Here is a 17,050-nt window from a genome sequence, read left to right on the forward strand (position 1 = left end):
TCGCCAGTGGTCGGCGGAAGGTGCACGTGCCCGTCGACCTGGGACCGGACCGCAGCGACGCACGGATGCACGCCAAGACCGTAGGATCCTACGCAGTGCCGTAGGGGACCGCACCGCCACTTCCCAGCGAATCAGGGACACTGTTGCTCCTGGGGTATCGGCGAGGACCATTCGCAACCGTCTCCATGAAGCTGGGCTACGGTCCCGCACACCGTTAGGCCGTCTTCCGCTCACGCCCCAACATCGTGCAGCCCGCCTCCAGTGGTGTCGCGACAGGCGTGAATGGAGGGACGAATGGAGACATGTCGTCTTCAGCGATGAGAGTCGCTTCTGCCTTGGTGCCAATGATGGTCGTATGCGTGTTTGGCGCCGTGCAGGTGAGCGCCACAATCAGGACTGCATACGACCGAGGCACACAGGGCCAACACCCGGCATCATGGTGTGGGGAGCGATCTCCTACACTGGCCGTACACCACTGGTGATCGTCGAGGGGACACTGAATAGTGCACGGTACATCCAAACCGTCATCAAACCCATCGTTCTACCATTCCTAGACCGGCAAGGGAACTTGCTGTTCCAACAGGACAATGCACGTCCGCATGTATCCCGTGCCACCCAACGTGCTCTAGAAGTTGTAAGTCAACTACCCTGGCCAGCAAGATCTCCGGATCTGTCCCCCATTGAGCATGTTTGGGACTGGATGAAGCGTCGTCTCACGCGGTCTGCACGTCCAGCACGAACACTGGTCCAACTGAGGCGCCAGGTGGAAATGGCATGGCAAGACGTTCCACAGGACTACATCCAGCATCTCTACGATCGTCTCCATGGGAGAATAGCAGCCTGCATTGCTGCGAAAGGTGGATATACACTGTACTAGTGCCGACATTGTGCATGCTCTGTTGCCTGTGTCTATGTGCCTGTGGTTCTGTCAGTGTGATAATGTGATGTATTTGACCCCAGGAATGTGTCAATAAAGTTTCCCCTTCCTGGGACAATGAATTCACGGTGTTCTTATTTCAATTTCCAGGAGTGTATAACTCAGGATGAGTATCACCTGTTCAACATGATCTGAATCAGGAATTGCATAAAAAACAATTGAATAATACTTCTCATTATTTCTCTATCCCCATATCTACATCTATACTCCGCAAGCCACCTTGCACTGTGGCAGAGGATACTTTGTGTACTCGTCACTCCTCCCTCCTTTCCTATTTCAGTTGTGAATAGGTTCCGGGAAGAACAATAGCTGGTAAGCCTCCTGTGACCTCGAATATCTCTAATTTTATCTTCATAATCTTTCCGCGAGGTATGTGTAGGAGTAAGCAATATGTTTGTTGACTTTTCGAGGAATATACCGGTACTCTCTAGAAACCTTTAAAACTAAGCTACAGCATGATGCAGACCCCTCTCGTGCAGCGTGTGTCACTGGAGTTAGTTATTCTTCTCTGTAATGCTTCCGTGCTTACTAAATGAACCTGTAATGAAATGCGCTGCTTTTCTTTGATTCTATTTTCCGTCAGTCCTAAATGGTATGTATCCCATACAGACGATCAATTTTGAAGTATTGGTCGCACGACAGTTTCTAAGCTAACCCTTTTGTTGATGGACCACATTTGTAGAGATTTCATCCTATGAATTTTTTGACTTCTACCTTTCCTGCGGTTAGTTCTATATGATCGTTCCAATTTAAATAACTCCATACGCACACTCCTAGATGATTTATGGAAGTAACTGCTTCTAGTGATAGTTCTGGAATCGTGTAATCGTACGATAACGAGTCTTTCTGTCTATGTAATACGGAACATTTGTTTATGTTGGGACTCCCTGCATCAAGCGTCGATCCTCTGCAGATCTTACTGCAGTTTTCTATAATTTTCTGGTGCTACGACTTCTCTTCATACAACAGCATCACCGCGAAAAGCCTCTCACGGGCCGTGCAGTGTTGTCTACTTTGTCATTTATATAAGAGGGTCGTAATTGTGATTGTTATTGGTCCCGTAAATTACCTTTTGTACAGATATGTACTTGCAACATAGGACAGGTCATTAGGCTTACAGTCTAGATAATATGAAATATAAAAGTATATAAAGTAGCTTACACATTAAATATACATAGGAGCTTTCACAGTATATATATAATATTACCGGTACATCATACACACAGTGACTTATGATGCAGTATATTCATAATATTACACAGTACAAAATGACGTATGATACATGATTCATACAAAAAATAATAATTTTGTGAGTTATAATAGCTTATATTATACATCAGTGGTTCCTAATTATAGTTAATTTCTTTAACACTGATTTCTGTTGCTAGTTCTTTTTATGATATGTGAGATTTATCATTCACAGGATGAACTTTTGAGCACTGTTTGCTAATGTAGTCAGCTACACTATAAAATTCTCCTTGTATCAGAAACTTTTTTAGAGTTGTGGGGAACGTTTTCACAGTTTAGGGGTCTTGTAATTCCCTTGGCATTGCTTGTATTAACTTGATGCCAGAGTATTTGAGTCTTTTTCCAAAAATCTTAAGTCTATGTGGAATTCACCGCAGTTGTTTTCTGTTCCTTGTGTTGTGTGTATGAACAGTCTCGTTAGTCTCCAGTTTGTGTGGTCACAATGGTATTGAATATATACAATGATGGAAACGTAGGATGTTTAGTTCTTTGAAACAACTTTTACAGGATTCTTTTTGCTTCTTTTTCAATATAATTAGAATGGCTTGCTTCTGTATTGTGAATATTCTCTTCATTCCTGTGATAGTTGAGTTCCCCCATACTGTGATTCCATATCGCATGTATGGTTCAAAAAATCCATGATAGACAGCGCACAAGACGTCTCAGTGATTATGCTGAGCCAGTTGCTTCATTATAAATATCACTGAGCTTAGTTTACTGGAAACAGTATTTATCTGCTGTTTCCAGTTTAGATCACTGTCTATTGTAATGCCCAAAAACTTAACTGAAGCTACTTCTTCCAGTCTTTTTTCATCTAAGAAAACGTCCATATATTGTTCTTTTTGTTTATTTTTTAAAACCATCTACATAGTTTTTTTAAGATTAATAAATTACTCATTTTCAGAGAGCCATTGTGCTGTACTACTGACTGATATGAATGTATTATTTTGCTCAAGTGCCTCCAAATTGTTGGAAACATTTAGCACAGTCAAATCATCTGCATAAAGTATTTTGATTTCATTTTCACATGTTTGTATGTTAACCACAAATAAATTGAAGAGAACAGGTTCCATTACACATCCTTGAGGTACACCATACTTAATGCATCGGATTGTATAAGTTATTAATGGCTACATGTTGTCTCCTGTTACTTATATATGATATTATCCAGTTTGCTGCATGTCCACGAATAACGGTATTCTCTAGTTTCTGTACTAGGACTGTATGATCAACTGTGTCAAACGCCTTGGATGGATCACGAAAAGCTCCAGACACTACCATCTTGTTGCCCAAGGCCTGTACGATTGATTTTGTTAATGATTCAATTGCTGTTTCCATTGATTTCCCTTTCTGATATCCATGCTGTGCTGGATTAAAGAGACAATTCGTCTGGGAAACTAACTGTTAGTAGGGCAAGTCTGGTACTTTTATGGCTTTCAGTCGGCATCACTGGGATGATCCCTGATCAGCTGGTGTAGGAACACTGTTTTGTTTATAACATCAAAAATACATTACAAGATGGGGAGTCTGCTTGAAATGTCCACATTAGTTGAACAACGTTCTGATATTCGTTTTTTACTTGTTGAAGGCGAGAAACCAATGAATATATCCTGTAGAATGTTTAAAGTTTGTGGTGAATGTTGTATGAATCGTGCAAATTGTTACAAGTGGCTAGAGCAGTTCAAAAATGGTCGCGACTCAATGACTGATGAACACCGTTCTGGCCAACCAGTTGCAGTTGCAACTCCCTCACTTAAAAGTCGAACTGATGACATTTTCATGCCGACCGCCGTGTGACTGTGGAAATGATGAGGGGCGATTCTGGAAGTCGGTGAAGGGTGGGACTAATGGGGTGGTGGGGAAAATGGAATATCGATTAACAAAAGGAGAGTTGGGGTCCTCCTCCGACAAACTGATAAAATTTAGTTTTGCTGAAAGTAGTTTTTGGTAACTGTTTTGACGTTCAGGCTAAAAAATGTATATTAATAAATAATAAGACTCCCATTTTAAGTTAAATGATTTTTATTGGTTTAGATAGTAAACTATTTGCCGCTCTTATTCTTTTGTTAAAATGTGTTTGAAATACATTGCAACCTATGTTGCTACAAAATTATTAAAAAAATGATTGAATCTGTTGGAGTAATAGAGTCGCTGATTTCTGACGTCATTTTATCCAGTGTAGTATAATATTCCATGAGGGGAGGGGCTATAGCATCATGGTACCCCCCCTCCCCTTGCCACTGTCCCTGGAAATGATAGTTGATAAGGTTCAAGTTAGTACTTCTACGGTTCATAGCATTATCTGTAACAAGCTGAAATACCGCAAAACATGTGCAAGATGGGTCCCAAAGGAATTGATACGGCTACACACGGCTTCACATATCTGTAAAAATGAAGTACTAACAAAATGTCAGTTTGGTTTCCAGAAAGGTTTTTCAACAGAAAATGCCATATATGCTTTCACCAGTCAAATTTTGAATGATCTGAATAACCGAACACCTCCCATTGGGATTTATTGTGATCTCTCAAAGGCTTTTGATTGTGTAAATCATGAAATTCTGCTAGACAAGCTCAAGTATTGTGGCATGAGTGGGACAGTGCACAAATGGTTTAATTCGTACCTAACTGGAAGAGTACAGAAAGTTGAAATAAGTAGTTCTCGTAACATGCAAAGATCAGCACATTCCTCAAACTGGGGAACTATCAAGAATGGGGTTCCACAAGGGTCAGTCTTGGGTCCTTTGTTGTTCTTATTATATATTAATGACTTGCCATTCTATATTCATGAAGAGGCAAAGTTAGTTCTCTTTGCTGATGATACAAGTATAGTAATCACACCTGAGAAACAAGAATTAACTGATGAAATTGCCAATACTGTCTTTCAGAAAATTACTAAGTGGTTCCTTGTAAACGGACTCTCACTGAATTTTGATAAGACACAGTACATACAGTTCCGTACAGTGAATGGTATGACGCCATTAATAAATATAGACCTTAATCAGAAGCATATAGCTAAGGTAGAATATTCCAAATTTTTAGGTATGTCCATTGATGAGAGATTAAATTGGAAGAAACACATTGATGATCTGCTGAAACGTTTGAGTTCAGCTACTTATGCAATATGGGTCATTGCAAATTTTGGTGATAAACATCTTAGTAAATTAGCTTACTACGCCTATTTTCACTCATTGCTTTCATATGGCATCATATTTTGGGGTAATTCATCACTGAGGAATAAAGTATTTATTGCACAGAAGCGTGTAATCAGAATAATAGCTGGAGTCCACCCAAGATCATCCTGCAGACATTTATTTAAGGATCTAGGGATATTCACAGTAGCTTCTCAGTATATATACTCTCTTATGAAATTTGTTATGAACAACCAAACCCAATTCAAAAGTAATAGCAGTGTGCATAACTACAATACTAGGAGAAAGGACGATCTTCACTATTCAAGATTAAATCTAACTTTGGCACAGAAAGGGGTGAATTATACTGGCGCTAAAGTCTTTGGTCACTTACCAAATAGTATCAAAAGTCTGACAGATAACCAACAAGTATTTAAGAAGAAATTAAAAGAATTTCTGAATGACAACTCCTTCTACTCCATAGAGGAATTTTTAGATATAAATTAAGAAAAAAAAATATTAAAAAAAATAAAAAAATAAAAATAAAAAAACACAAAAAAATAAAGTTGTTATATTAACTTAAGTATGTTGTTAAATTAACCTAATTATGTCATGTATTGGAAAATTTGACTCGTTCCACATCATTACGAAATATCGTATTCATGATCCATGGAACTAGTAGTAATCTAATCTAATCTAGAGTGTGCACAGAGTTAAAGCAATGTTATGAAAGAGAAGGTGAGCACTTCCTCAACAAAATTGTAACTTGTGATGAAACTTGGGTTCACTACTATGACCCAGAATCAAAAAGACAAAGCATGGAGCGGGTGCAAACCAACTCATCTGCCAAGACAAAATTCAAAACCCAAGCACCAGCAGGAAAAGTCGTGTTGACAGTGTTTTGGCATACTGCAGGTCCAGTTTTTTGTGATTATCCCGAAGAGCAGCATACAATGAACAGCCAATACTACTCAGATTTTCTTGTAAACAAGGTGAAGCTAGCCATGAGAGAGAGAGATATTGTGGATCTCAGAGGAGAGGTGTGATTCTCCAGCAAGACAATGCACGTCCTCATATTGCTCAATTAAACCGTGAAACCATCGACAAAATTGGCTGGGAAGTACCGCCTCATCCCCCTTACAGTCCTGATTTAGCACTTAGTGATATCCATTTGTTTGGTGGACTGAAGAACGCATTACGTGGGAAGAGGTTCCAGGACAAAAAGGACGTAAAAAAACTTGTGGTAAATTGGTTCAAACATCAAGACAAAGAGTTTTTGCAGCCAGAATAAAAAAGCTCGTAGCCTGTTGGAACAAGTGCATGAATGCTCAAGAGGTTTATGTTGAGAAGTAGTTTATGTTGAGAAGTATTGTAAAAATAAACAGCCTTTTTCTCCAGACCAATTTGTCTCTCTAATTATTGAATGATGCTCGTATGTTGTGAAAAGTAATGGTCCTTTAACTCTCCTTGCAGAATGTCCGAAGTCACTTTTACGTCAGAAGACTTCTTTCCATTGAGAATGACTTGCTGCATTGCCGGCCGTGGTGGCCGAGCGGTTCTAGGCGCTTCAGTCCAGAACCGCGCGACTGCTACGGTCGCAGGTTCGAATCCTGCCTCGGGCATGGATGTGTGTGTGATGTCCTTAGGTTAGTTATGTTTAATTAGTTCTAAGTTCTAGGGGACTGATGACCTAAGATGTTAAGTCCCATAGTGCTCAGAGCCATTTGAACTTGCTGCATTCTGTTTGCTAGAAGCTATTTAATCCAATCACACAGCTGGTATGATATTCCGTACGCTCGTATTTTGATCTTAAGGTGGTAGTGCAGAGCCGTATCAAATGCCTTATGCAAGTCAACGAACACGGTATCCACGTGAGCGTCGGTATTTACCACTTTATGGGGCTCGTACACGAAAAAAAGCAAACTCGGTTCACACGATAGTTGTTTTCGGAACCCTTGTTGATTCTTACAGAGGAGATTTTCGGTCTGCAGAAATGTCATAAAACGCGAACATAAAACATGATGCAAAATTCTACAACTGATTGATGTCAGAGTTAGCCTGTAATTTTGTGCATCTGTTCGACGACACTTCTTGAAAACAGCAACGACCTGTGCTTTTGCCAGAAGAGTTGCAACTTCTTTTGTATACTCAATGTTGAAACGCACTAGTATTCTGTCAAGTCCAGTGGCCTTTCCAGTGTTGAGTGATTTCAGCTGCATTTCTATCCCAAGGTCACTTATTTCGATATCAGCCATTTTGTCATTCGTGCAATCTGCAATGATTTAAAGGAGGCACTACAGTGCGAGCTTCGTCTGTGAGGGTTTTGGTAAAAGACGTTTAGTATTTTGGCCTTTTCTTTGTCATCCTCCATTTCAATGCCATGTGGTCACAAAGTGCCTGGACAGGTAGCTTCGATCCGTTTACAGATTTATCACCAGACTGAAACTTCTTCGGATTTCCTGTCAATTTGGTAGACAGAATCTTTCCTTCGACTTTGTTGAACGCTTGACACATGGCTCTCCTTACGCTAATTTGGCTTTAATTTTTGTTTGTCTGTGAGGCTTCAGCTATGTTTAAATTTGCAGTGAAGCTCTCTCTGCTTTCGTAGCAGCTTTCTAACATGGCTGTTGAGCCACAGTGCACCTGAAGCAAGGCACATACATATCTAAGGCATAAGCTTATTGTACAATGCCCTTGAACTTTGTCCATTGATACTCAACGTTGTTGATGCTGACCGCTAAGGCAATCGGAGATTTGCTTCGTCACTCTTGCTAAGTAGAAAGATATTCCTGCTTTTCTTTGTGTTCGTATTTACTGTCTGTTCTGTTCTAACTGCGTCGAAAATTCCGGACCTGTTTGTCACCAGTAGGTCTAAGATATTACCTTCATGGGTTCTCTGATTAACTGCTCAAGAAAATTTTCGGATAAGGTACATAGAACTATTTTGCACGAATCTATAGCTGGTAAACTGAAATCTGCACATAGTATTACAACATGGCAAACAAATTTACATGAAATATTCTATAAGTTTCCCTTAATGTTCCTCCACTACTGCTGCTGAGGCAGGAGTTCTATAACAGCTTCTGATGACCACGTTTGATCTATGTTTCATACTTACTTTCATCCAAATTATTTTGCATTCAGAATCTGTAGGCTAATCTCAATAGACACTATACTATCGTTCAGGGCTGTCACTCCTGACTTTATGGCACAACAAGAAATAAATTTATTTTTAGCATCACTTGACCAATAATGCACCGGTAGCCAGCCCGGTTAGCCGTGTGGTCTAACAGGCTCTCTGGGTGGGAAGGCGTGACTGTCCCTGGCATGAATCCACCCGGCAGATTAGCGTCGAGGTCCGGTGTGCCGGCCAGTCTGTGGATGGTTTTTCAAGCAGTTTTCCATCTGCCTCAGTGAATGCAGGCTGGTTCCCCTTACTCTGCCTCAGTTACACTATGTTGGCGATTGCTGTGCAAACACTTTCTCTACGTATGCGTACACTATAATTACTCTGCCACACAAAAATTGGGGTTACACTCGTCTGGTGTGAGACATTCCCAGGGGGAGTCCACTGGGGCTGAACTGCACAATAACCCTGGGTTCGGTGTGGGGCAGCAGTGGGGTGAGTGGACTGCTGTAGCCTGTTGTGAGGTTGTAAACCACTGAGGGCTACAGTGGGGATGAAGCCCCTCCATCGTTTCTGGGTCCTCGGTTCCATACAATACAGTACAACACAATACAATGCACCTGTAAATTATTTCTGGCTTATTGCCCATCTCTGACCACGCTAATGTGTTTTGCAAGAACTGAATCATAGAGACTCTGGATCTCTAATATTCCCAGGAAAATTCTGTTGTTTGGATTTACAATTTTCTCAGATGAACCTCTGAAGACCAGTCCTCATTGACTACAAAATAGTATCTCATCAAGTAACATGAGATTTTCCATTTAAGTTGGCTATTCTACAGACGAATAGAAGAAGAACATTATTTCTTTATATCTGAGTACTGGCATGTCCAATGTATCACTTTCATGACAATTCAATTTTTCACTTTCACGATTCTTCCAGGACAACTACAATGACCAGCAGAACATTATGACCACCTACCTGATAGCATATATGTCCACCTTTGAAATGGATAACAGCAGTAATACTTCATGGCATTGGAGTAATGAGGCCATGGTAGGTTGCTGGAGGGAGCTGGCACCACATCTGCACACAGGAATCACCTAATTTCAGTAAATTGTGGAGAGGTGGGGGTGAGCTCTGACACTACATTCAGTCACATACCAGATGTGTTCACTTGGGTTCAGATCTGGCGAGTTGGGGGTCAGCACATCAGGTGTTCCTTGGACCACTCCATCACACTCCTGGTCTTTTCACATGGTGCATTTTCTTGTTGAAAAATGCCACTGCATTGGCAAATATGATCGTCATGAAGAGCTGTCCAAGGTTTGCAATCAATGTATGGTGTTCCTTGGCCATCATGGTGCCTTGGACGATCTCCATTGGACAATGGATGCACATGTGAATGTTATCCAGAGCATAATGACAGTTTGTCTCTGTCTTGCTCTATAGCTGTCAAGTAGCTGTTCTCCTGCAAGATGATGAATACATACCCTCCCATCGGTATTATGGAGGTGGTATCGGAATTCATCAGATCATACAATACTCTGCCACTGTTCAGACATCTAGTGCTAGTAATCACGTGTGCAATTCAGTCATAGTTGCCAATGTTGTGGTGTTAACACTGGCACATGCCAGGTCAATGGCTACAGAGACACATTGTTAGGAGTGTTTGGTGCACTGTGTGTTCAGACACGCTTATGCTCTGCCCAGCATAAATGCAGATATTAGTTCCACTACTGCTTGCCACTTCTCCTGTTTTACCAGTCTGCCCAGCCTACAACATCCGATGCCAGTAATGCGAGGTGGCCACTCAACCCCACAACATCTGGAGATAGTTTCACCTTCGCTTTGCCACATGTTGAAGCCACTCACCACAGCACTCCTCAAACATCCTATAAGTCATGCACTTTCCAAAATGCTCAAGCCAAGCCTCTGGGCCACACAGTCTGCCCTTGGTCAAACTCGGATAGATTGAGCGCCTTCCCCATTCTACACACAGACAGTATGGTCACTGATACTACAGGCACCAAGCATGTGTATGACTAACAGTTATTCCTTGTCAGGTGATGCTACTGTCACCTGGATGGGTTTATATCAATAGTAGGCCAGTGGTCATAATTTTCTGTCTTATTAGAGTATATGCAAATGGATATATTTTATTTTGTGTTTATTCTTGAATGCAACATATTCTCTGTAAAATCACATGTGAAAGGTGATGTAATCAGAAGTATATGATCTCTGAATGTTGGCAGTCCTAACAAATTATAATGACATTTCACAGCTGTTGTTGTGTTCATTTGTTGGGGAAACATTTTGGTAGGATTTCAAACAACATCTAAAGAAAGCATATTTTTGACTCCATCTCAAGGTGGTTTTAGTGCACAATGACTACAGAAATTATTAGTGAGTGGGAAGCAGGGTAGCACAGTGGTTAGCACACTGTACTCGCATTCGTGAGGATGACGCTTCAAAACTGCATTCAACCATCTTGATTTAGGTTTTTGTGTGCAATTGGCCTGCAAGAATCATAACATTGGTGAATGGAAGTGGAAACCAAGAACTAGACTAATTATGCTGGTGTTGAGCTAATGTTATTTTATTCACTATATGAAATAAAATTTATTTTACACTAGTAGTCTGATATTTGTCAACTGAGCACCCTGGGGGATCTGTACCCTTGAGAGACTTGGGCCACCCATAAGGCTTTGGCACCAAGAATTTTGTCCCCCATCTCAACACTATGCTCTCATCATCTCTGGACATGCTGAAAGTTTTGGATGAAGACAGTCAGGTAGATGCAGTATTTCTTGATTTCCAAAAAGCATTTGACTCATCACCACACCTATGGTTTTCATTGAAAGTACAATCAGATGGGGTTTTGTGACTGGATTGAGGATTTTTTGGTGGGAAGACGCAGCAAATTATCTTTGATGGAGAGTCACAGACAGATGCAGAAGTAACTTCGAGTGTGTTGCAGAGAAGTGTGAGGAACCGTTGCTGTTAATGTTGTGCACACTGAAACAGAAGGAGAAAAAAAAATAAAAGAAAAAAGAAGTTGCACCATGAAGGCATTATGAAAATGGGATGGAAATCGGTAAATGTGATGTACATGTACAGACAGACAAATGATTACAGTTTCAGAAAATCAGATGATTAATTCAAGGGAAAGAGTTTCACAAATTGAGCAAGTCAATAACGCATTGGTCCACCTCTTGCACCTTACACAAGCAGTTATTCAGCTTGGCATTGATTGCTGACTTGGATGTACTCCTGAGGGATATTGTGCCAAAGTCTGTCCAATTGTCATGTTAGATTCTTAAAATCCCAAGCTGGTTGGAAAGTCACACACATGATGCTACAAATGTTCTCAACTGGGGAGAGATCCAGTGACCTTGCTGGCCCAGGTAAGGTTTGGCAAACATGAAGACAAACTGTGTGCAAGTAGGTATTATTTGCCTGAAATGTAAGCCCAGGATGGCTTGCCATCAAGGGCAACAAAATGGATTTAGAATATTGTTGATGTGCCTCACTGTTGTGAGGGTGCCACAGATGACAACCAAAGGGGTCCTGCTATGAAAAGAAATGGTAATCCAGTCCATCACTCCTGGTTGGTGATAGTCAGGTTGATGTCCAACTGCTGTCCAGGGCATCTCCAGACACATCTTTGCTGGTCATCAGGGCTTTGTTCGAAGTAGGAATCATCACTAAAGATAGTTCTACACCAGTCAATGAAATTCCAAGCTGAAGACGTGTCTGAAGACACTCCAGACAGTGGTGAGATTAGTTACAACTTGCTCATGTGACCCATCTGTGAATATTGCTCAAATGTGTAAAGGCACCTATCAAATAGGACTAACAAGGGATATTGAATGTGTAGAGCAAAGGACAGCATGTACAGTGCTAAGTTTGTTTGACCTGCAAGAGAGTATCAGAGAGATATTAATGAAACTGAACTGGCACAAACTTGAATATAGACACAAACTACCCCCAGTAATCCTGCTTTTAGTTTCAAGAACTGACTTGAAATGATGATTAGGAATATACTGCAACCCCCTACAGATCGCTCCAATTGCAGTCATGAGAACATGATTAGATTAATTACAGCATGCACAGAGGTGTTTAAACAGTCATTCTTCCTGTGTTCCATACATGAATGGAACAGGAAAAAACCTTATAACTGGTACAATGGGTAATGTCCTCTGCCATATTTTTCAGTAGTTTGGAGAGTGTAAATGTAGAATCTTTCTGTGCAAGTAAAAAGTTAAATTATTCTGTTTAGTAAATTATGTTTTACATAAAATTATCATGAATAAACAAAGCTAAAAACTGCCCTTGGTGCCCTTGACTTCATTTGATATCTACTGAGTGAGTTAAAAAACAATATGTACAATGATTTTTCATAGAAAAACTCAATGACAAACACAACGTGTCATTATCTGTTCATATGAAATACAATTACTATCTGCTGACATGTCTATCAGCAAATGACTTTGTGCATTGTCCTGCAGAGTATGTCAGCTCTATATTCATTTGATATCTTATCAAATATTTTACTCACCTTTGCCACTTTGGAGCACTGTACAGAGTGTTAAAAAACAGTGTCAAATACTTTGAGAGGTGATAGCACTCACTGAAACAAGAAAAATAAGTCCAATAAACATGGGTCCAGAAAAGCATACTTCCTTGAGATAAACATGCGTTTATAGGAAGGGCTGCACAATGCTTGGTTGCGGATATTAACACAGTCATCAGGTTGGCTCTCAATCAAATGTTTCAACAGGGTAACATGAGGTTTTATTCATAGTACTCTACATATTGTTAGATTATCTGTAGTCAGTTGTATGGTTTGAGTTGAGTTGTAGGCTGTGTTAGTTTTCATCATCTTTGTTTGTCTTACTGTATGGTACTGTAAACCCTGGGCATATATCATAGTGTTTTACCTTCTTCCAAATATGGATTCACTTATGTGTTTACTGTTATTCTGCTGTTTGTACATACAAATTGTGTAGCACATTTACATATTCTCTCTTCCACAACTTGTTAGCAGTGGAAGTCCACTACTCGACAAGTGAAATGGCAGATGTGATTTAGCAAATGGATGTAGTCTGCAAGCCTGTGCCCTCTATGCTGAAAAATACCCACAGTGCAGAGTGCCCTGTGATAAGCTGTTCAACAAAATTTCCCAGCATTTGAGGGACTCAGGTACCCTTGCACCTCGGAAGACTGATAGTGGAAGGCCCTGATATGGAGGAGCATGTGCTACGTTCAGCGGAAGAAACCCCTGGGGCCAGTGTGCGATGATTAGCAGCAGCAGAAAGCATTCTCACCCTCCTACTGGGGGGGGGGGGGGGGAGGGGGAGGCACTTCATGAACTATTGCTGTACCCACATCATCACATCATCTACAGCATGTTCAGTCCCTAAAGCTAAGTATCATCATGGCAGATGGTGGTTCTGTCAATGGCTGTTGCAGAAGTGTGCTACATATCTGCTGTTCACATCCAAGATTTTATTTACTGGTGAGGCAGGTTTCACAAGAGATAGTGTTGTGAGTTTCCATTACCAGCAAGTAACTCAGGAAAGGTGTTCACAACACAATTCTCAATCAATGTATGAGCAATGGACTAATAGGGCCATACTTGCTATAAAAAAGGTTAACTTGGGTGCACTATCTGAACTTTCCCATTAATGTATTGCCTACCTTGCTTGAGACTGTACCATTGCAGCAATGAATACCAATGTGGCTGATCTATTATGATGCACCATCGCACGTTCATCACAATATGCATGAACATCTGCCGCAGAAATTTCAGGACTACTGGACTGGTTGGGGGGAGGGGGGGGAGGAGGGGGGGGGGGGGGAGGTTAGTTCCTCTGACCTCAATCCCTGATAGTTTGGTTTTGGGGACACTAGAAGGAATTGATTTATACGACACTAATCAGTGATGGACATCACAGGGTCTTGTCTTCAATGGATGCTACTGGTTACAACAGGAACCACGTATACTTCAGCGAGTGCATCATTCCTTATGCCAGAGGGCAGAGGGGAGCATTGTCATGAATGGATACAGCACTGAACACCTCCAGTAAACACGTTGTGACAAAGCAAGCTGGGATACTTTTACTTCCCCTCTTGTTTTGCCATCTGCCTCCTTCAAATTCATTTTTTCACTTTTAACTAATTACCATTAACATACATGAATATGATTAGGAAATGAGACACTTAAAGTAGTAAAGGAGTTCTGCTATTTGGGGAGCAAAATAACTGATGATGGTCGAAGTAGAGAGGATATAAAATGTAGACTGGCAATGGCAAGGAAAGCGTTTCTGAAGAAGAGAAATTTGTTAACATCGAGTATAGGTTTAAGTGTCAGGAAGTCGTTTCTGAAAGTATTTGTGTGGAGTGTAGCCATTTATGGAAGTGAAACATGGATGATAAATAGTTGGGACAAGAAGAGAATAGAAGCTATCGAAATGTGGTGCTACAGAAGAATGCTGAAGGTTAGATGGGTAGATCACATAACTAATGAGAAAGTATTGAATAGGATTGGGGAGAAGAGAAGTTGGTGGCACAACTGGACTATAAGAAGGGATCAGTTGGTAGGACATGTTCTGAGGCATCAAGGAATCACCAGTTTAGTATTGGAGGGCAGCGTGGAGGGTAAAAATCGTAGAGGGAGACCAAGAGATGAATACACTAAGCAGATTCAGAAGGATATAGGTTGCAGTAGGTACTGGGAGATGAAGAAGCTTGCACAGGATAGAGTAGCATGGAGAGCTGCATGAAACCAGTCTCAGGACTGAAGACCACAACAACAACACATGAATATAACCTGCATTTTCATAAAAGAGAAAGATTGGCCCTCAGTTTTAAAGAATATGACACCAGATCCAATTTTGTGCTTAGTTTTAGGTATTTAATTGATTTTCTAATTTATTTTGACTATGCCTAGTTAGTATCTTTTGTTATAGGGTTAAATCAGTGATTGTTTCATAACTTAAATTCTGTTGTTGGTGTATAAACAAATACAAATTGTTTTGTAACTTAAATTCTAATGTTGATGTATAAACAAATTAGAATTCATTACTAATTATAAACATTTAGGGGAACAACTAATAGTAATCATAAAGACTCTATTTGGCTCTATTCGAAAACATGTTAGCAAAGCCAGCCCTTAATTAATTCCAAAGTAATTAACAGTTTTGTCAAAAGTATTGCTTGCATAACTATATATGTTAACTTCATGATTTAAACAAATAATTTGGCTTAATCCTTGTAATAGAAGAAACTGTTAAAAAGACGGAATTTGTTGATGAATTCAGTTAATTTAATGAGTTGAGTTTTAATTGTAATTTCTGTAAATTTAACTTCAAACAATGTGTAGTTTCAGTACCTGTTATTGTGCAGATATATAAGGGCCCAATTTTTGGTCACAAGACAGTCTGTCCATGGCCGAGTTCCAGATGAGAAACCTATGTTGATTAGAACAACAACAATGCATCAACTTAACTGTGAAATAAGTGTTACACAATTAGGCCATGTGTTAAAACAATGACTGTGTCTGCTCCATATGTACCTTTGTATTCTTCAAGAACTGTACTTTGTGGTTGTGTTTTTACTGCTCGTAGATATTCAACGGTAAACTATTGTACCAGTATGTGGAGGTTCACCTGCAAACTATTAATGAGGCTTATCAAAATTAAACAATAGTTCACTGGCCATATTAAATGTGTATTATTGGGGTGTTGTGAACAGTGAAAGTAAAAGAGTGTAAAACACAAACATGCATCTGTTGCCGACATAATTTACAATAGACAGTAGCTGCGCTTCCACAACCCTATTTTTTCAACCAGTACATCAACACTGAGAACAATCAATAAAGAAATAAAAGAAGGCAGAACTGCTACAACGTGTTTATGCAGAAAGTATGCATTTCAGGACCCATGTTTACAAACTTACCTCAGAAAGTATGCATTTCTGGACCCATGTTTATTGGAATTATTTTTCTTGTTTTGATGAGTACTATGACCTCTCAAAGTATTCTACACTTTTTAACACCTTGGATACATTGTACAGTTTTACATAATAAGACAAATAATCATTTTTGATTAACACCAATATTGTAGTTATACCATTATACAAGATCATGCTCATTGTGTCTCTGAGACCATGTTAAATGATTTGCTTTTTTCATAGCTGAAGGTTTTCACATCACTATCTTTGAAGTAGCAATCTTTTGACCTACAGTGAACTGCTGTCACAAACACAGTACTCGAATGAAGCACTAAAAACAATGAATTTATTTTGACATTTGGACATTCTGCAGATGGGTAACTGCTGTTGCAGCTAGATGGTGTCTAAAAGTAATGCCTAAATACCATTTGTGGCTATGGTAGGTTTGATTAGTTTGTTATTTAGATACACCAATATTTTTGTTACTGTTATATAACACTCTACATCAGTGTCAGACATATGTAGTAGCTACTGGGAATGAATAAAATAATAAATTGAAAATAAATAATAAGAGTTGTTCTTAAGTGATATCTGTAGTTCCTCAAATATTAGCCACGAGAAGCTAGGTGGTGTACAGTTGTGTCAAATAGGTCA

At 40.0% G+C, this 17,050-nt stretch overlaps 1 protein-coding gene across 1 annotated transcript; it reads right to left on the bottom strand.

Moving 5' to 3' along the window:
- Positions 1–3,283: 3,283 nt before the first annotated feature.
- Positions 3,284–16,597, bottom strand: LOC124574490. Its single transcript, XM_047131152.1, has 4 exons — positions 16,526–16,597; positions 13,002–13,019; positions 12,865–12,945; positions 3,284–3,547 (listed from the first exon to the last, which is right to left on the bottom strand). The coding sequence occupies exons 1-4, from the start codon at positions 16,595–16,597 to the stop codon at positions 3,284–3,286; spliced, it is 435 nt and encodes a 144-aa protein (XP_046987108.1).
- Between the last annotated feature and the right edge of the window lie 453 nt (positions 16,598–17,050).

The sequence above is a fragment of the Schistocerca americana genome, chromosome 1 (genome assembly GCF_021461395.2).
Source record: "Schistocerca americana isolate TAMUIC-IGC-003095 chromosome 1, iqSchAmer2.1, whole genome shotgun sequence".
Lineage (NCBI taxonomy): Eukaryota > Metazoa > Arthropoda > Insecta > Orthoptera > Acrididae > Schistocerca > Schistocerca americana.